This window comes from Terrapene carolina, unplaced genomic scaffold (assembly GCF_002925995.2).
Source record: "Terrapene carolina triunguis isolate 2854851 unplaced genomic scaffold, T_m_triunguis-2.0 Scaffold192, whole genome shotgun sequence".
Classification (NCBI taxonomy): domain Eukaryota; kingdom Metazoa; phylum Chordata; order Testudines; family Emydidae; genus Terrapene; species Terrapene triunguis.
In genome coordinates this window covers 20176116-20197186 of record NW_020664543.1, presented here as the reverse complement: position 1 = coordinate 20197186, position 21071 = coordinate 20176116, and the positions used below count along the sequence as shown (strand labels likewise).

Below are 21071 nucleotides of genomic sequence, written 5' to 3'. Positions count from 1 at the left end.
GTCACCTCCCTGGTCTCTTTCCCACTACCCTGAGCTCCTTCCTCTATGAAGACCCAGCTCCCTACCAGCTGGGCTTGCTCACCAACTAGGCCTACCACCCACTCAGGTGCCACCCAGTGGCCTAATTGGGCTCAGGCTCCTGTTAATCCTTTCATTACCTGTGTGGGGTACGTACCCCATCACACAGGGCTTCATACAGTATCAGGTTCATGGAGCAAAACACATCATGGTGCTGGCCTGTGTACTGGTGCAGCCTTATTGAAGTAGTGGCATTCTAAGGGAGTTCTGGGATTACTGTGTATAAAGCACCATACATTTGCATGGCACCCTGCAAACACAGGGTGCTTACACTCACCAATAGAATAAAGACACAGGACAACAGTTCAGGTGGAGAGATTTTTAATGAGGACAACAAGGTAGGCAGGTTTCAGGAAGAAGAGGGTTTAAGGAGGGTTTCAAGTATTGTTGGAAGGAGGTATTTGGAGGACAGGAAGTGGAGATTTGTTCCAAATGTAGGAGAGAGCATGACCGAAGGTACAAAGCTGCCAGCGAGACAGAGAGAAAAGGAGCAAGGAAAAGACAGGATAGGGAGTAGAAGGGTGGGGGTTAGAAATTCAGAGATTTAGACAGAAATAGGATTATTTAAAGGCATGAAGGTAAAGACAGAGCTTGGATTAGATGCAGTATGAAATAGGAAGGCAGCGCACATGTGTTCAGGAGGGGGGGCTGGGGTGATGGGCTGCAGTGAAAAAGAGAAAGATGGTTTCAGTAGAAGGTAGGGAATACTTGAGGGACAGAGAGGAAAAGAATAATAATATTTAGTTATATAGCAATGCGCACTGCAGCACTGCCCCCCCCTTAACAATGGTGGGCAAGCATCTTTATCCCCATTTTACAGATCAATTAATGTAGGCACAAAGATGAAGATGCCCAAGGTCACCCATCCACTCAGGAACAGAACTCCTCCCTGCCAGTCCGGTGTTCTACCTAAGGTGCTTAAGCACTCATCGCTGTAGTCTCTGAGCATCTCATCATCTTGTGTGTGTTATCCTCACAACACCCCTGAGAGGCAGGGCAAGGCTATTATCCCCATTGTACAGGCGGGGAACTGAGACACAGAGAGACTGAGCGACTTGCCCAGCATCACACAAGGAGACTGTGGTGGTGTAGGCAAGTGAACACTGGTCCCCCCACACCCATGATAACACCCTAGCTGCTGGACCAGCCTGCCTGTCCACTGACCTACTCTGCCTCCAATGAGACCAGGTGTAACAGAATGAAACTGAGCAAAAGAAATGTAGGCTGAACATTAGGAATATTTTCCATACAGCGAGATCTTGACCTATTAGCGCCTGCTCCTCCTCTCACACAGGTTGTACACCGGTGTAACTCCACTCCAGATCTCCAGCTGGGATAAATCATCATAGCTCCATTGAGTTCAACAGAGCTATGCAGAGCTACACAACCTGCGGATTTAGCCCAAGGCCAACTTCCATAGAGTTACACCTGGTTTATGCCACTGTAAGCGAGTGCAGAATCAGGTCTCTTGAAGCTGGAAAAGTTTCCTAAGGGAACTGGAGGAATACCCATCATGTTGAAATAAGGTAAAATCCTACTGAACAAAGCATTCAAGAATATATAGCAGGAAACAATCTGCACTGACCCCTGGGAGTTGGATTACATGACCTAAAAGGACTTTTCCATCTCTAAGGCATAGGAAGCTGAGAACCAGCTTAGTTTATGGACCCTCTTCTTAAAACCCCAGTAGCCTGTATCCCCTTGCTGCCTCTGCTGCCACAATACTAATATTGATCTACAACCTAAGTACTGGCCAATGCTTCCACCTCAGACGCTAAACATGTGTTGGAAGGAGCAGTTTCCTCTGAGGAAGCAGAAGAGGCAGAAGTCTTCTCATCAGCATCCCCTGCTTTGATTACTCTGATGGAGTTTTCTTTCTTTGAAAGCCAGAAAGCAGGGTAGAGCGGCTCAGCAAATTCACACTCAAACTTGTGTATCAGAGTCATGGTGTCCGAGGTGACACCATAGAAGGACAAAGTGCCCTTGGGGTAGTCCAGATAGACCCCTATCCTGTTGAACATGTCTGTTTTCAGTGGCGTCTCCACATCACTGTGCCATGCAGAGAACCCCTTGCCATGCCACTGGATGCTCCAGGAGAAGTTATTCCCCGAGATGCAGCTGTTGCTTTCTGACCCCTTCCGGTCAATGCTTTTGTACGTCATACCAATGTAAATGCCGGCTCCGCTTATTTCAGCCTCAAAGTAGTAGCGACCCATGTACAAGCTGTTGTCTGACAGCACCTGGCGCCAGTGCTCAAATCTTTCAGGGTGATCTGGGTAGGAGTGTTCCCAGGGTGTGGTGTTAGTCACTTTGTGGTTGTCCTCCAAGAGCCTGAGATATCTGTGGGCTGTGACTGAGTCAAACGTTAATGGGCATGAGTCTAAATAGAAAAGAAAATTGTTACTGAAATGGCTAACGTGGCCTCTCCAGTGGGCACTCTCCATGTTGGTTAGCCCAAGATATGAGCTATGGATCCTACTCCACTACTATACACACTCCATTACCTGAGCATCACTGGGCAACTGAATACCTTTGTATAGCCCAGGCGATTTTCACCGGGATTGAAAGAAGCTCTGGCCATGCTCATGTTTCAGCCGATAACAATTAAGACAACTAAGATACAGATAATCCAAGATAAACTACATAACCAGATCACTCTCTAGAAACTTCTTCCAAACTCCCATTCCCCTCTCCCCCAGAGCCTCATCTGCTTTAGAGTCATTAATTCCAATACTTACACTTGAGAAAGTCACTCCGTGTCTCTGGATCTGGAGCCGATATGCGGTGCCTGGATGGTACAATTGCAGACACCATCGTTTTGATCCCACAGTCCTCTTCAACAACAAAAAGACAATTAGCATTCCCAGAACTAACCCTGTGAGTTTGTTCGAGGTGGGATACCAATAGCATAGGGGAATGGAGCATATGCTCCATGCCATTGCTGTCTGACAGAGGGATAGAATATAAGAATGGCCATACTGGGGCAAACCAATGGTCCTTCTAGCCCAGTTTCCTGTCTTCCAGCAGTGGCTGGTGTCAGATGTTTCAGAGGGAGTGAACAGAACAGGGGAATTAGCAAGTGATCCATCCCCCTCATCCAGTCCCAGCTTCTGGCAGTCAGAGGTTTAGGGACACCCAGAGCATGGTGTTGTGTCCCTGACTATCTTGGCTAATAGCCATTGATGGACCGATCCTCCATGAAGTTATTTCATTCTTTTTTGAGTCCGGTTATACTTTTAGCCTTCACGACATCCCCTGGCAATGAGTTCCACAGGTGGACTGCGCGTTGTGTGAAGACCTGTTCTATTACATTGTTATCAGGATTAAGAACCAGCAGTCTGGTTCCACGGACATTTAATTTGAACAAATAGTTTCATGAGCACACACAAACATTGGGCCCGATTCTGATCTCTCACTGCTAACTCCATCCTTCGACTCTCTGCACTTTGGGGTCAGAGCAGTGGAACAGCCCCTACCAGAACAGGACCTGGAATGGAGCTTCTAGGCACTACTGCAGTGGTTTTCATTTGCAGACCCCTAAACATTTTCAAATGGAGGTGCGGACCCCTTTGGAAATCTTAGACAGCCTGATCCCCGAGGTCCACAGACCACAGGTTGAAAACCACTGCACTGCTGTAACACAAATGACAATCAATATCATCATCAGTGTGACGCTGGCGTGAGTGAGATCAGGATGAGGCCCGCTGAATCCTGGCCTCCTGGGACTTTGTGTAAACAATAAAGGGAAACATGATGTAGAAGAGTCACGCACAAAATGTCACCTGCCGAGACCTTCTAGGTGGCTTGCAGAGCTACATCTGTCTCAACTATGGCTAGGGAATACTCCTGGCAAGTTACTCCAGCCTAAAGGCAGTAGAAGGGCTGAAGAGCGGATTGGGTAGCTTAGTGTCTCAAACGCACGAAAAGGGCTGCACTTAACCCCACATCTCTTCAGACATGCCTAGTCTTGGTGCCTGCCTTGCCTCTTGCACTCAAGTGTTAGGGAAGTAGGGGTGAGGTGCGGTTGAGACTTATTCAGTGCAACGGACAATGCCTGGTGCTTGATTGTATTTGTGCAGGCGCATGTACAGCAGAGTGCTACAGCCTCACAGTTCCTGCTGCACACCACCCTAGGAAGGGCACTCTTGGCTGGTGTAGCACAGTCCAGGACATTTTTAGGGCTTCGTGATGTTTCTCTGATCAGCTAAACTCAAAACACAAGACCCACTCTGTACCCTAGGCAGCTGCTTCATGTCCTTCCTTGCCAGGTGTTTCTCTGGCATAAACCCAATCATACTCAAGCGTGGAGAAATGGGAGGGAGAGCAAACCCAGAGGAGAAAAGAATCAAACTGCAAAGCAACAGGTGGAGATGAGAGCAGTCAGAGCTGCAGGTCAGTCCCAATAAAAGTAAAGTCCTTCATTCAGGGAGAGTCAATAAACAGCAAGATAGAAAACAGGAGAGGTGAGACTATAAGAAATCAGCAACAGCTATCACATTGTACCCACTGAAGGGCAGGACTGAAATCATGGGGGAATGGGAGAAGCAATAGCTTGAGATGACAAAGGTAAATTTCTATGCTGGGGCTAGGATGGGCGTCACCAGCCCTATGCCACTGGTATGAAGGGAATCCCCATGTGACTGGTTAAGCTGCCTTTCTGGCTGAGTGTCACCAAACAGCCAGCTCATGGAGGATAATTGTGGGCAATGTTTATAGAGCATTTGGAGATCCCTGGATGGACAGCAGTAGAGAAGGACAAAGTATTATTATTAAATTGCAGTACTCGTTTATTCCAGAAAAAAAAAAAAAAAAAAAAACCTCCACATTTGCTGTAAATGCCACAACTCATATGGAGTTAAAACCTGCTAAATCACCATGGATTCCACAGCTCCCTCCCCTGTCCGTATGTTTCTCAAGGAAATAACTTCAGTCCCCAGGTGGCTGAGTTGATTCACACTGGGAAAGAGCCTGGTTTCCTTGCTGTCACCTCCAGCTCATACCTGACTTTGTGTCAAGACTAGGGTGACCAGACAGCAAGTGTGAAAAATCGGGATGGGGGTGAGGGGTAATAGGAGCCTATATAAGAAAAAGACCCCAAAATCGGGACTGTCCCTATAAAATCAGAACATCTGGTCACCCTAGTCAAAACTGCCAGCAAGGCAGGATTGATGCTGTGGCCTCCATAAAGCACTAGCACCTAATAGCAAATAGCCTTTGCTTTGCTGGGGAAAACAGGAGTGACTACATATAAACAAGTGGAATTGACGAGCGCCAGCTGATAACGTTAATGCATGGGAGGGTGAGGAATTCAGCTGGATCCTGTCAGACTCATATTGCTTATCAGATTTCTATTGTGGACTTAAAAGGCGTTAGGATGCAACCTAGGTAATATCCAGGCCTTTTCACATAGTAAATCATTAACTGCTGATTGCGGTGGGTTGATCATTTGAAAGAAAGACTGGGACAAAGTTAAATAGTGAGGGGAGGGGGAAATACCTGGAAGGTTTATACATTCTGCTTGCTCTCTTTTCTAATCACAATATTGTGCTTAAATAGAAACATCACCCCCAACTTGCACACCCCTTAATCAACCCACATTTCCCTCATGCTTGGACATCCAGTAAAATCGCAAGCTCTACATCACAATCTGTTACTATAGGAATCAGTGTGTGATGTTGCAAATCCAGCATGATGATCTCATTGCAGACATGAAGGATCGTCTGGTGGGTTCTATTCCTGACTCTGCCACTGTGACCTTGGGATTGTCAATTCCTGGGGGCCCGGGAAACATGCATTTTATCAGGGCCTCACTTTTGCCATCTGGTGACAGGACTAAAGTGTACACACACACACACACACACCTCTGCAAATGTGCATTTAAACAGCTGCAAGGCAGAGGGTGAGACTCACCTTCCTTTGCAAACTCCTGGAGCTTTTCCTTATAGGTGGTTTGTACAAGCTGTAGCAAGTGTTCTGTTGACTCTGAGATGACCCTTCTGATCCCTGACAGTTTATCTTTGAGTCCAATATAAACACTGGGAAGTGCGTCATCCCCTGTGTTCTTCTTGAGCTCACAATATTCCTGCCAAAAAAACAATTCTATTTTTGCTCATTTTCCTCATATATTTGGCTGATTTTGTACCAGATCCATCTCACCATGAAGTTACTAGCAAAATCCCAATTGACTTTAGTGGGAGCAGACTCTGACCCTTTCCATTCCATTGCAGCCCTGAAGAACTTAAACTCAGCTGATACAGGAACCTATATTATGGGAGATATTTAAGATCAGCTGAATATGAAGTTCACCAGATAAACTTTATGATTGTAAAGCTAAAGCCGAGGAACAGCAATCTCTGGACTTCACTACAAGCTTCCCTGTACTCTGAGGGCATTAGAAAAAGACGACCATGGTCATAAAATAATGAAGGAAACAACAGACCCCGCATTTATAATGAAATGACAATGTTGTTGGCTGTAGGCTAATAATGTATCTCAGCCAGTTCCAGGGAGAACGAAGAGAAGTCTTAGCAACTTCTAGAGATAAAGGTGTAGGGCAAAGTTCTATCATCTTCACCCAGGAGCTTTGCACAGTTTAGACTCAAACAAGGTGGCCTTTAGAGGTCTGAAACATTTTCCTTCTTTAAAAGCAAAGGTGAAAAAAATCTCTCCTTCTCTCTCCTCCTAGAAGATTTCAGAGCACTTTAGGGCTGGGAGACGCTTTTGACAATCCCAATCTTACACTCCACAGCCTAGGGAGGGCCAATCAGTTCTGAATTTGGAGTCAGAATCTCCATTTCAGGTTACAAGAGATGTTCTAAGAAGGCCTGGCACCATTTTTCAATTATAAAATGGCGCAATGCAGTCTGATCGTACTGCACACTTGACCTGAACACCTCAAACCAGACACTAATCTACAGACACACCATCCCCCAGGTCTTTATAATGGAAAGGCCTTGTCCATCATGGTACCTTAAGGAACAGGATGTCACTGGTGTAGAGGGCCATCTTCTCCAGCCTGAGTTTATTCTCTTCCATGGCAGCACACTTGTGCTCCAGATGGATCTTTATCCCATTGGCTTGATTCACCGCCACACGCTCCTTCTCCTCTAGAAACGCCAGTACATCCGAGTGGGCCATCTTGACGGCTTCCAACAGCTCCCCAAACTGCCCGGACACCAGGCTCTTCACTTCAGAGATAGAACTCTACAGGGACAAAAGCCACCACTGTTGCCTTTTCCAACCAGCCTCGCTGTGTCGCCATTGTACCTTCCTGGCAAATGCATCAGGATGTGCAAACAACATTTTCTAATCACTGTGGAGATGCCTCCGTAGCACAAAGGCAGTGACAGCAACAGCTAATCAGTGAATCCAAACCAAGGGACTGGAACCCACGGCCCCATTTCCAGCAGATCCTGGTCTCTTCCCTTATGCCCCAACACACCTCCACACACGCACGTACACACACCCTGAGAGCAGTTAAGGGCATTGGGTTTTGACTGACTGAGGGTCATAGCCAGGGAAATCCCTGTCTGTGACAGAAGGGTTAAGTGAACTCGACCTGAGGAACCACTGGATGCTGTTAAAAGGGCAACCTGTAATCCCAATCAAAGTTGCAGCGGTGGCGAGCTGACCCAGGAAGGGATGACATTTCTTTTCAGAACAGAGAATTGGAAGGACGAAGGAAGAATGCCCATGTAGCACTGTGTCTTCCCGTTCATTGTGTTATGGGGTTAGATCACAGTGGACCATAGGCCTGAACCAGTTATGCATTGCCCAAACATAAGACCCCCAGCTAGCTCAGCTCCTGGCTATGGGGGGATTTGACACCAACAACCCAATAGCAAGCCTTCTGAATGAGTAAGGCGCAGTGCTGACACCCCAGTTAATCCCCATCATTTCTTTATAAGTCAGCATGGAAGGATTAGATTTTTATTGGTAGGTGTCAGTAAAGATCAATTTCGCCGTACACACCCAAACCGGCGAAAAAAATATTTCCATCAACAATAATCAAAATTCACAGACAGGCACAGGAAGAAACATGCTGCCTGAGCACTTGGCAGAGTTTGATTTGAGGATAGTGACTTTGGCTATTTTGACATGTGATGCTGACAATTTGTGTTGTAATGGTTATCAAGCTTTCATTTTTTGAATCTCAACATCCACTGTCATGAAATAATTATTGTTTGACCCTCCCCATTGACTGACACCCCCATAACTTCCCACAACTGTAAACGTTTAAATGAATAAAAAATAAAAATGCTTAAAAATAAATATGAACACAGTCGGCTGAAATTATAAAATAAAAATAAAATTCTGCCAAGTCTATTTATAAGGCTGGTGGCCAAGTTGCAAAGCATTGAGACTTGCTGTGGAGGATTGGGGAGTTGGGGGGGGCACTCTCGAAGTACCAACAGAGAGGGGAGAAAATCCACAGGAGGAATACCTCTGTTCCCACAATGAGCTTCCCATGTGACAAAGCACAGTACGCACAGAAACAGAGATGGAAGCACTTCCAATGGATAACAGAGAAGGTAACACAGTGAGAAAACAAACAGGATCCCTTCTCATTATTGAAGTAAGACAGGTATTGTATAGCACAAGCACAGAGGATGCAGCCCCACCTGCTCTGGGGCTGGAGCCCTGCTGCTGGAAATGGAAATAAGGCAGAACTTCAATGAATCACAGGGTAAAATTCTGCCCTGATTTCTACTCAAAAGAGGTTACAGGATCTTTCTAGCAAGATGGCTGCAACCAGGCTGACTTGGATCCACTCCACACTTCCTTGTAAATCAAACAAAAAACCCTCATTCTCCCAGATTATCAGAGTTGAGGACCAGATCCTCAAAGTATTTAAGCACCTAACTCCCATTTCTGCTCAGACTGCCTACAAAGAGGTGAGTCAGGGCCAGTGGCAGTGGAAGGTTGATCTGAAAATTCATCCAGAAATAGAAACTGGACTCAGACCAGCAAATTATCTCACAGAGGCTAACAGGAGGTAACAACTTTCCTCTAGATTTGAAGCAGCCACCTAGAAATGAAGGGCTTCATATCTCATCAACCATGTCCTGAGGATTGGTCCTGGAATTACCATGAATTGTCATGCAGAAAAGAAACATCAGAGCAGTGCTATCTGGGGAAGCAGCTGTGGAGGCTGTCCCATGGAGTGAAGTCTGTGGGTTTACGTGAGTATTACGGCACCAGCACAGGACAATTTCAACAGGGTAACAATTAATATGATTAGTCACCTTTTCTAACTGTTTAAACATGACACTGGTCTTTGGAAGCCCTGTGGAGATGTGACTCACCAAAGATGCCTCACACAGGCAGCTGGATCGTATCATCAAACAACGGTTCTGGGTGGATTCTCCACAACAGAAGCCGGCACAAAGCTGATCCTGCCCTGGAATACTAAATCTTTTGGCACTTGCAAGTGTTCCCTCACGAGATGAGCAAACCCATTCGGATCAAAGGCAAAGCAGCCCAAAAATCTCCCCCTCAATTCAAAACAAGCCTGAAATTCGGTGGAGTTTTTCAGCTTTTGACAGTGGTGCATTTTAATTGTCACGGGGCCTCTGGACGTCGTGATTCTACCCAGGCTAGGACCCCACTGTCTTTTTATAATTTTTCAGGGTAGAACTGCCCTTCAAGGCTGGAGGTGAGTTTGAGCTGTGACGTTGAGATGTGATCTGAGTTTGTCCAAAGAATTTGGAATTCAGTATCTCAGCGTAACTGCCAGGTGAATGTTTGTTACAGGTCCCCTTCTGTGTGCAATACACAGAGGAAATGTGTTAGTTACAGCCCCATGTAGGGAGCTTTAGTTGAGCTATTGCAGCTCTCTGAGCTCCCAGTTCAATCTTTGGTGTCAAGCTGTTTTTTATGTAATAGTTAGTGGGCTCGATTCTCAGTGGTGTAAATCTCTCTATCTGAGGTAGATATCTGGCCCCCCATTACTATCATGTCTGAGCACCTCACAATTTTTAACATATTGCTCCTCACAACACCTGAGAGGCAGGGCAGTGCAATTCTCCCTATTGTACAGGTGGGAAGCGGAGCCAGAGGGAGACTAAGTGATTTGCCCAAGGTCACACAGGAAGACTGTGGCAGAGCATGGAATTGAACCCACGTCTCGGGTGAGTGTCCTACCCACTCTTCCATCCAACCTGACCCATTGGCATGTTATTGTCCTGCTTCTCAGGGTTTTTAATGGAACGTGAGTAGCAGCTTGTGACCAGAGAGGGGAGAGCAGGCCAGCGGCATGGAACAGGCATGGAGATGTCTGCGGATGACAGAGACATGGAGGCTGCATATACTTCAAACATACAGGAGCGTAAGACCATTATCCAGGCTCCCGTTAAATATCATGCATCCATTTTCATGCCATTATTATGGGTTCAATTTAATCTGAGGAGGAGAAATAACCGAAGTTCTGTCCTTACCACTATAGACTGTGTATTATTCTGCAACTTGACAATTGCGTTTTCAGCGGACTTCAGTTTCCAGTCGTACTCTGCTTGGGTCTGCAGAAGTTCACTCTGTGAATGGATGAAGCAGGTGTTAACAATCCACTCTCTCAGTGATCAGACAGAATAGCAGAGAGGCGGTTGTGAAACTCTATAACTGATTTTTGGTTACCCAAAGCAGCCAGCTGGAACCCATGCCACTTCCCACAGACAAGAGCAGTCCACGGACTCACAATACTCTGGACAGTTTTATTAGCTTCTGTCTGATCTGGGGAGTGTGTCATTTTTTCCAGCAACACAATAAATTAGAAAATGCTGTCTCTGCAGCTCCTGCTACCTTCAGTGCCTGGGAAAGCCTATGACAGTAACAGAAACAGCAAATAAAACATCCTTGGTCACACATGGCTGCAGTAACTAAGCCCTAAGAAGGTTAGTCATCCAGAGCAGTGGAAGGGAAATGTCAGAATCCAAATCAATGAGTGGGGAAAATACAAGAGCCTGGGGTTTGGATTTTGCCTTGATCTTTCATACAAAGACTAGGAACAGATGGAATGGTTAACAAACGTAAAACCAATCCCTCCACCCCACCCAAATCTTGGAACATTTCTAGACCCAAATTTGAAGCAAAAATTTTCAAGGTTCTGAAAGAAGTTCCCCTCTCACTTATAGGGTGACCAGATGTCCCGATTTTATAGGGACAGTCCCGATTTTTGGGTCTTTTTCTTATATAGGCTCCTATTACCCCCCACCCCCTGTCCCGATTTTTCACATTTGCTGTCTGGTCACCCTACTCACTTCTAGGGTCTGAGTCTGCTCTCATTTATACTGGTCGTCACACTTGTTTAACTCCATTGACTTCAGTGGAGTTACTCCAGATTTACATCCATGTAGGTGAGAGAAGAACCAAGACCCTTGGTTCCCACATGAGTCAGAATGCTAAAAATCTCACAAGAAAGGCTGTTCTCATGACTTTTCCAGAGCAATTTTGAAGACCCCATAGATTCAGAGAAGGAGCCAAAATTTGGTTTATCCAGACCAATTCTAAACTCCAAATCTTCTGTGGTTCAGCCAGGAGTAACAAAAACAAGAGAGTCTGGTTATTTTAATGAAAAGTATAATTACCTGTGGAACTCTCTGCCACAAGATACCAAAGACAAAAGCTTAGTTAAATTCAAAGGAGTATTAGACATCTATAAATAAGACCGTGTGCAGTTGTGTGAGATTACTCAGCACCCAGCAGTTCCTACTGGTTACAATGGGAGGTGTTAGGCACTTTTGAAAGTGTAACCTCTTCACTTAGGTGCCTAGATGGGATTTGAGCTCCATTGGAAATCTGATCCTATATGCCTGCAACAAAGCTGACTGTTCCTCAAAGAGTACCCTGGGTGACTCAGAATTTGGTACCCCAATAAAATAAGCAATAGGGATTATTCACCAAAGCATCCTAGCCTTTGGTCCTTTGAGTATCTGCCAGGCCCTATGCATCAAAAGAGAAATATATTCCACAGCACATTCCAGGCCACATATTTTGTCTTTGTTGCAACCAGTCCCCAGGAGGAATGGTATTGAGTGTGTGAATGGTATTGAGATTTGGGAGGTTTTAGATAAAGGAAGAGCGGGGAAAGAACCTGCTGACTGCAGGATAACAGAAAAGGGGTTAAATTCAGACTGGCTCTGAACGCTTTGAAGTCAATGGTGGAAAAGGGGAGCAGGAGAAGGGGGTTGGGACTTCAAGATGCTAACCGGAAACCTCTAACTTCAAAAATAGACTCTGGCTGTCAGATCCCAAGATGGCATGTCAGAACAAGAGCAAAGGTTACTTCATAGATGCGGTAAGGACAACTGGGAACCACGTCTCCACCCAGTATCCAAGCTATGATTCACTGCAGCTGCCAGGACATATACTTTACTCACAGCAACGGCCTAGTCACCAAGGGTGGATACAAAGTAGGAGAGGAGAGAGGCTCCTCGGGGAGAATCAAACGGGAAAATGGGTTCCCTTACCCACAAGTCCAATCCTTCCTCATGCAAGCCGTCTTGTATTAGTAAGGATGACACCTACAAGTAGGGACTGCAGGATCATGCCCCTTCCCCCAACGCCTTCCCCGCCTTATCCACCTAAATGTGTCATAGGGTAAATTTATCTAAAGCACCTAAGTAACTTGGGCCCCTAGGTCACAGTTTCAAAAGTGACTCGTGGCCAGGTTTTGAAAGGGATTCAGGCACCTAAAGAGACAGGTAGGTGCTTAGTGGAATTTTCAAAAGCACCCAGGCACTGAACTCCCACTGAAATCCCCCCAAACACCTAACTGCATCTTTAGGCCCCTAGAAACCTTTCAAAAGTCACTTTTGCAAATGGGACTTGGGCTCCTGAATCCCGTAGGTCATTTAGAAAATTTTATCCATAACAAAAAGACCAGAGTACTAACATGAAATCGCCCATTTGATTCTCACATACCATACCAAAGCCGGGTTGTTTGGGGGGGACGGGGACGACAGGTTATAGGCATAACTAGAATTCCCTTTATAAAGCTTACACCACTGAGACACACCACTGGCTCATTTTAAACCAGGAAACCTTTAGCCCATTCACAGATAAATCAACAGCATTTTTAACAAACCTTCCAGTGCAGGTACTGGCAACAGCTACAGCTCCTGGAATGGAGCCCATTTCCCCCCAGCTGGGAGTGGGAAGGGAAGGTAAACACAGGCTGCAAAGGGCACAGATTTGTATCTCACTCAGTATAGGAAGAAAAACTCCATGTGCAGTGTAAATACTGTAAGCCCGTACACACCTATATACTCCCCAAACCAGAGTCTTTCACTGCTACACATTACACAGTGGTGCGCTCTAGGGTCAAATCCTGGAGCCTTTACTCAGTCCTTACCAAGTCAGTGGGCCCGATTCATCCCCTCACCGGGTTGCACTCCTTTGTGATTCTGTTGAGCCCAATTCTGAGCTTGGCACAGGGAGAAGTGGTGACACACAATCTCGAGCCCTGGAGAACCAGGCCCATTGATGTTAATGGGGTTACTCCTGCTTTACACCAGTGTGAGTGGTGGTTTTGACAGGGCAAACCTGAGTAAAGACTTGAGGATTTGGCCCACAGCCAGGGACAACAAATCCCTGTTTGCTATAAAGTACAAGTAACTCATTAATGAAACCAGGCGCCCTACAGGGCTACAAATCAGACAGGTCCCAGGGCTCCTCTCCCTTATCGCAGCTTCAATCAGGAGTAAACCCACTGATGCCAACAGCGTAAGACCAGTGTATAAAGGCTGTGAGTGAGAAGGCCCTGGGCCCCACGCTGCCTCTATGCCCCTCTGCATCCTGGATCACTCTGTACCCCAAAGAACACCAATAAATACCAGGCAGTGACACACCTCATTGTCCTTCCTGGCTGCCTCACAGGTGAGCAAGTTGTGCCCCTTGTGCTCTTCGGCCAGGCACTCCTCACAGACACACACCAGGTCAGTCTGGCAGAACCACCCCAAGTGGCCTTTGTGAGTCTCACAGGTCTGCAAGTCAATGTCCTTTGCGGGGTCCATCAGCTTGTGGCTCCGCAGCTTGCTGTTCTCCAGGTGAGGCCGGAGGTGGTCCTCGCAATAATTCACCATGCAGGTCAAACAGGACTTCACAGCCAGGACCTTCTGGGCCATGCAGAAGTCGCACAGGATCTCTTGCCCATCCTCCAAAATGTTCCCCTGCTCCAGAAGGCCAGGCTGGCCCATTGCCATCTCAGAGCCATTTACAATCAAACTGCCCTGCAGGTCAGGTGCTGGGCTAGTGGCTTCTGGGCTTTCACGGCCATTCAACTCTTCACCCTCAGTTTTCTCACCTGGGAGGTCATTGCCCTCACAGACCTTGTGCCCTTTTGCCTTAGTGACAGGGCCACCTAGTACCAATTCCTGGGGCAGCCCTTCTGGAGCAGCGGGGCCACAGTCAGCCATTTCTGAGCTCCTCTGCCTTCCAAGGAACACACACTGTAACTGCCCAGCGCAGGGGGAATGAAAGAAAGTGACACACCTGAACTCACCCAACTGCCTGCAGCTGTTAACTCTTTCCAGCCTTTCAGGAAGTAGGAGTGCAAGCAGAGCCAAGAAGCCAACAGTGAGTGAGTTTGTTCTGCGAATGACAGGCTGTGTGAGCTGTAGATAAATGCTGCTCCTTACAGCTGTCCCTCTGTCTCATATCTACAACCTTCCACCCGGACTTGCTGTCCTCTGTACGTCCAGCTGGGGTGGCTGGAAAGTTGTTGGTTTTTTTCACTCAAATGGAAATTTCAAATTTTCATCAGGAACCAAGAAAAATTCAACTGAAAATAAACAAAAAATTGGTTTTGGGGTTTCCAACAAAAAATCAAAAATTTTCAAGCAAAGGAGACCCTTTCTGCAGAAACATTCATTTTGTCACATACCCCGATTCCCAATGAAAAAAAGTGTTGATGGAAAATTTTCAACAAGCCCTCCCTGTAGCCTGACAAAATGTACTATTAATAGTGAGCCAAACCCTAGTGTTATTCCATGGCACAACTGTTGAAGGGTCTAAATCTTCATGCCCTGATGAGTTTTTTATTCAAATGGAATTGTGACTGAGCCAGGACTGACTAAAATCTGAGTGAGACTGCCAGGATTCGGCCCATTAATCATATTTAATACTTGTAGGTAGGCACACTTTTCATCTTGCAACCACTGAACTACTTCTCTCTGAGAGGCTGAGTTATCGGGCAGAGATTATTTAAATCCACATGCCCTTTGGAATCTTTCTGCACAAAATATTAGCTCGTGTCCTTCATTTTGGCTTTTAGACCCTCCTTTGCTCATGAGCAACACAGCCAATACAGTTTAAGTCCCAGTTTTATCATGTGAGCACTGGAGGAATTTGCTGCACTAAATGGAGATTTTTTCCTGTGTTCCCCTTCCTCTGTTCAGAAAGGCAAGGCTGAAAAAAGTGAAACTGGTTCTTCCAGTCGATGGTGGAGTTGTGAAATAAGGGAACTTCCACTCAGGTGTCATCTCTTTTTTGGCATGGAGGAAGAAGATGGTGATAGGCATCTTTGGTGACTCCAGGATGGTTAGCATCATGCCTCTATATCTGAGGCAAAACTATTTAGGGGGTTGGGGAGTTATCCTTTGCTATTGTAAAAGTCTCATAGACTTTAAGGTCAGAAGAGATCATCATGATCATCTAGTTTGACCTGCACATTGCAGGCCACAGCACCTCACCCACAGTACTGGGTTTACCATGGCGCCAGTGGCACCGGGCCCACAATCAGAAGGGGCCCCGGCCAGCCTGATCCCCTGGCCGGCTCAGCCGGCCAGGAAAGCTGCCCCCGCCCTGCTTCTTCCCCATGGCCCCCACCCCTGCCACCCCTGCTCCGTCCCAGCCCTGCATCCACTCCACCCCTTCCCCCCAAGTCCCCTCCCCTGAGCTACACATCCCGGGGAACTGCAGCGGGGGTCGGGCCCGCCCTGCAATCACCAGGCGGCAGGAAGTGGAGTGACCCGGCCCCAGCCCGCTCTGCCGGTGAGTGCTGGGGGTTGGTTTCCCCCCTGCCCCTCAAGCCTGGGGAGGAGATGGAGCAGTGGGGAAGGGGCATGGGATGGTGAAGAGAAGGGGGCAGGGGAAACGAGGCAGTGGGGACAAAGGGGGTGGGGTGGGGTGGGGAGGAGATGGGGCAGTGGGGAAGGGGCATGGGATGGGGAAGAAAAGGGGGCGGAGGAAGCGGGAGCATGGGGGAAGCTGGAGCCCAGCATGCGGCATCCCCTTGGCAGAAGCTGGGGCTTCCCTGTTAAGCAGGCCCATCGAACCCTCCTCCCCTGCATCTGTACCACCCCGATGAACCCCCCCAGACACCCTCCCCACTGAGCCCCAACCACCTGCACCTGGACCCCCACCCAAATGAACCCCACCTCCCCTGCACCTAGACACCCCCTGCTGAGCCCCAAACACCTTCACCTGGATCCCCTGCAGAGTCCCATTGCCCCTGCACTTGAAACCGCCCAATGAGGTTCTGTGCATCCAGATCTCCCACTGAGCCGCCCACGCCCAGATTGCCCCACAGAGAACTCTCTTACCCCCACCTGGATCCCCCCACACTAAGTCCCTCTGTACTTGGATCCTGCTGCCGGGCTGAGCCTGCTCACCCACACCTGGTGTCATAAACATACAGCTAAGGGTAGCATAAAATCCGTCTTTACCCTGTAAAAGGTTAATTACTCTTTTACCTGTAAAGGGTTAAGAAGCTCAGATAACCTGGGTAGCACCTGACCAAAAGGACCAATAAGGGGAGAAGATACTTTCAAACCTGTGGGGGAAGGTTTTTTGTCTGTGTCTCCTGGAGTCAACAAGGAAACAGGGCAGAGAAAATACATCTCCCTAAGCCATAGAATTTCAGGTTTGGAAGGGACCTCAGGAGGTCATCTAGTCCAACCCACTGCTCAAAGCACGACTAATCCCCAGACAGATTTTTGCCCCAGATCACTAAATGGCCCCCTCAAGGATTGAACTCACAACCCTGGTTTAACAGGCCAATGCTCAAACTACTGAGCTATCCCTCCTCCTGTAACTAAACTAACCATCTAGTCTTGCAAAAATAGTAAGTAATAGCAAAGAAATGCATTAGATTACCTTTGTTTTATCTTGTGAATTTTCCCTGTGCTAAGAGGGAGGTTTATCCCTGTTTTTGTAACTTTAAAGTTTTGCCTAGAGGGGAAATCCTCTGTGTTTTTTAAGTCTTTTGTTATTCTGTAAAGTACTTACCCTCCTAATTTTACAGAGGTGATTCTTTTACATTTTCTTTAATTAAAATTCTTCTAAGAACCCGATTGATTTTTCATTGTTCTTAAGATCCAAGGGTTTGGGTCTGTGTTCACCTGTACCAATTGGTGAGGATATTATTCTCAAGCCTTCCCTAGGAAAGGGGGGTGCCGGGCTTGGGGGAATATTTGGGGGGATTAGGACTCCAAGTGGTCCTTTCCCTGATTCTTTGCCTAAATCACTTGGTGGTGGCAGCATGCTGTTCAAGGCAAGGTGGGATTTGTGCCTTGGGGAAGTTTTTAACCTAAGCTGGTAAAAATAAGCTTAGGGGGTCTTTCATGCGGGTCCCCACATCTGTACCCCAGAATTTGGCACTGGTCCCACAAAAAGTTAATCTGGCCCTGCTCACCCACCCACTCCTGTAATAGATCCCTAACCTCTGGCTGAGTTATGGTTTAATCATGGTTTAAAGACTTCAAGTTACAGAGAATCCACCATTTACACTAGTTTAAACCTGCAAGTGACCTGTGCCCCATGCTGCAGAGGACGGTGAAAAAAGCCCAGAATTTCTGCCAATCTGACCTGGGGGAAAATTCCTTCCCGACTGCAAATATGGCAATCAGATAGACCCTGAGCATGTGGGTAAGACTGACCAGCCAGACATCTGGGAAAGAATTCTCTGTAGTAACTCAGAGGCCTCCCCATCTAGTGATGAGGGGCAAACTCTCTTGGGAAGGGGAAATCATTATGGTGTGCAACCTGTTCTTTTCAAGGTTTTAGAGATTTTTTAAAAAGATATTAAGATAATGTAGTGTGAATATAGGTGCGAGTGCTAAGATATAATATGATGCCTTTCGTTGTGGCTTGTAAATATTCTATATTAAACTTATACATAGGGATCATTCATCCATCACCAACATGCAGCCACCTCTTAGGTGAAGCACAGCAGCTGTTTAACAGCTGCAGGCTAAGACAGGAAGGGATGAAGAATATTGAATCCTATGGTAACTTCCCTGGGAATTCCAGGATGGAAGAATGTAGCTACCCGAGCTGGTATCTGGCTGAGACACTGGGGTTAACAACATTTCTACTCCTTAGAAAAGTGCTATGGGGCTGAGTCAGGAGCTGGGGCCCGATCCTGCCAAAGTGTGTCCAAATATGCAATACCTACCGCTGGCTGAACTCCTCGAGGGATAGGTTAGATTAGAAACAGAGGGGTCTTAGGAGAGGATGAAAACCAGGCATAGCTGTGCCCCAATAGGGACCTCCCACCTACCCCTATAGGGGCACAGCTATGGATTTCCCCTGGCCCTTCTATCCGCTGCACCTAATTCAGTGTGGGAGGGTTATGGATGGGAGTGGAGGTGAAGAAAGCCACTGTGGGTTCAGGATACAGTTGTGCAGCTCATCATACACTGTGAGGCTGGGGCAAGGCTGTGACTTTCCTTGGCTTCAGTGACTCTTTTCTTTACAGATGTTCGCTAAAGAGGCACTACGGGGGGCTCCCAGCTCAGGGAGAGCAAGAGCTCCCCTTCTTCTTCCATTTGGCCCAGGACGGAGCGAGTGAGACACAAACCCCCTTTGCACAAGCAGAGGCTCCAGGCTGTGGGAAGAGTGACCCTGCTTCCTTTTCACCCTGGGAGCTGCCGGCTCTAACATGGACTCTCTTCTGCTGAGTGTTGCTCAGACACAAAGCCCAGACTCCTGCCTCAGGGGAGGGATCAGGTGAAATGCTGGGAGAAGCTGTGGGACTCCACAGAGAGACAAGCCATTGCTAGGGGTCGCTTGGGCCCAGGAATAGGCTCAGCTCTCTTGAAAAAGCTCTGGGTATGTCCACACAGCAAAAAAACCCCACGGCAACGAGTCTCAGAGCCCGGGTAAACTGACTCGGCTCACAGGACTAACGCTTCAGGGTTAAAAATAGCAGTGTTGGCATTTGGACTCCAAGACCGTTCCCCGCGCCTGGTTTCAGAACCCGGGCTCCATCCAAACCCAAATGTCTACACTGCTATTTTTAGCCCTGCAGCATGAGCCCATGTCAGTTGACCCAGGCTCTGAGACTGGCTGCCGCGGGTCTTTGTCTGCTGTGTAGACGAACCCTAAGTCATGGAGCAGAAATGGGACCTTTATTGGGTCCCTGCTGCATTGAGCTGAATGGCTATATGAGCAACTCATGCCCACAGACCTGTGTGGCAACAGTGGCACTGGACTCCTTGGCCCTGCTGGCCCCTGTCAGAGGTCTCAGAGCCACCATTCTGAGGCCTGGTCTACACTACAAAGTTAGGTCGAATTTAGCTGCATTAGGTCGATTTTAAAAGGAATGCGTCTACACAACTAACCCAGTTCCACCGACCTAAAAGGCTCTTAAAATCAACTGCTGTACTCCTCGACGAGGGGAGAGGGGCTAAAATTGACCTTCCTGGGTCAAATTTGGGGTACTGTAGACGCAGCGCTGTGCAAATCTATGGTATTGGCCTCCGGGAGCTATCCCAGAGTACTCCAATGTGACCGCTCTGGACAGCACTTTCAACTCCGATGCTCTAGCCAGGTACACAGGAAAAGCCCCGGGAACTTTTGAATTTCATTTCCTGTTTGATCAGCCTGGCGAGCTCAGCAGAACAGGTGACCATGCAGTCCCAGAATCTCAAACGAGCTCCAGCATGGAGCGAACGGGAGACACTGGATCTGATTGCTGTATGGGGAGAAGAATCTTTGCAGGCAGAACTCCAATCCAGCAGAAGAAATGCTATATATATATGCCAAAATCACACAAGGCATGGTGGACAGAGGCTACACCAGGGACACACAGCAGTGCCACGTGAAAATTAAGGAGCTCAGGCAAGCCTACCAAAAGACAAAGGAGGCAAATGGTCGCTCCAGGTCAGAGCCCCAGATATGCCGCTTCTATGATCAGCTGCATGGCATTCTAGGGGGGGACCCTACCACTACCCCACCACTGTCTGTGGACACCTGCAAGGTGGCAGCCTCATGCAACACGGAGGAGGATTTTGTGGATGAGAAAGACGAGGAGGAGGAGAATGCGCAGCAGGCAAGCAGAGAATCCGTTCTCCCCGGCAGCCAGGACCTTTTCATCACCCTGGAGCCAATACTCTCCCAGGGCATATTGTTCCCGGACCCTAAAGGTGGAGAAGGCACCTCTAGTGAGTGCACATTTGTAACTACACTACAAGGGTTAAAAGCAATTGTGTTTAATGTTTGATTTTCCCTGAACACTTGGGGTGCATTCGCGGCCAATATAGCTACTGGAAAAGTCTGTTAACGTGTCTGGGGATAGAGGGGGAATCCTCCAGGGACATCTCCATGAAGCTCTCCTGGAGGTACTCTGAAAGCCTTTGCAGAAGGTTTCTGGGGAGGGCTGCCTTATTTCGTCCTCCACGGTAGGACACTTTACCACACCAAGCCAGTAGCAAGTAGTCGGGAATCATTGCAGCACAAAGCATGGCAGCGAATGGTCCTGGGTTTTGGTCACATTCAGTCTTTATCTTTCTGTGTCAGCCTCAGGAGAGTGAGATCATTCATGGTCACCTGGTTGAAATAGGGGAATTTTTGTAAGGGAACTGTAATCCCCTCTGTTTGGTGATGCCCGGCACATTAGACCCCGGTCATGCTGGGCTGTTTGCGCTTGGCTAAAAGGGATCATCCCAGAGAATAGCCACGCAGGGAAGGAGGGGTGTGCTACACATCCATCCCAAAACCGCAGCCCCTCCTTTTAAATGGCAAACCCAACCGGCATTGCTTGCTATGGGAAAGGA

At 47.6% G+C, this 21071-nt stretch overlaps 1 protein-coding gene across 1 annotated transcript; it reads right to left on the bottom strand.

Annotated features, from left to right (window-relative positions):
* Window positions 1-382: 382 nt before the first annotated feature.
* TRIM16 (tripartite motif containing 16) lies at window positions 383-14497 on the bottom strand. The gene is made up of 6 exons (XM_024217629.3): window positions 13923-14497; window positions 10515-10610; window positions 7048-7281; window positions 5989-6160; window positions 2817-2912; window positions 383-2458 (listed from the first exon to the last, which is right to left on the bottom strand). Exons 1-6 carry the CDS (start codon window positions 14487-14489, stop codon window positions 1821-1823), a joined length of 1803 nt encoding a protein of 600 aa, XP_024073397.2. The 5' UTR covers window positions 14490-14497; the 3' UTR covers window positions 383-1820.
* Between the last annotated feature and the right edge of the window lie 6574 nt (window positions 14498-21071).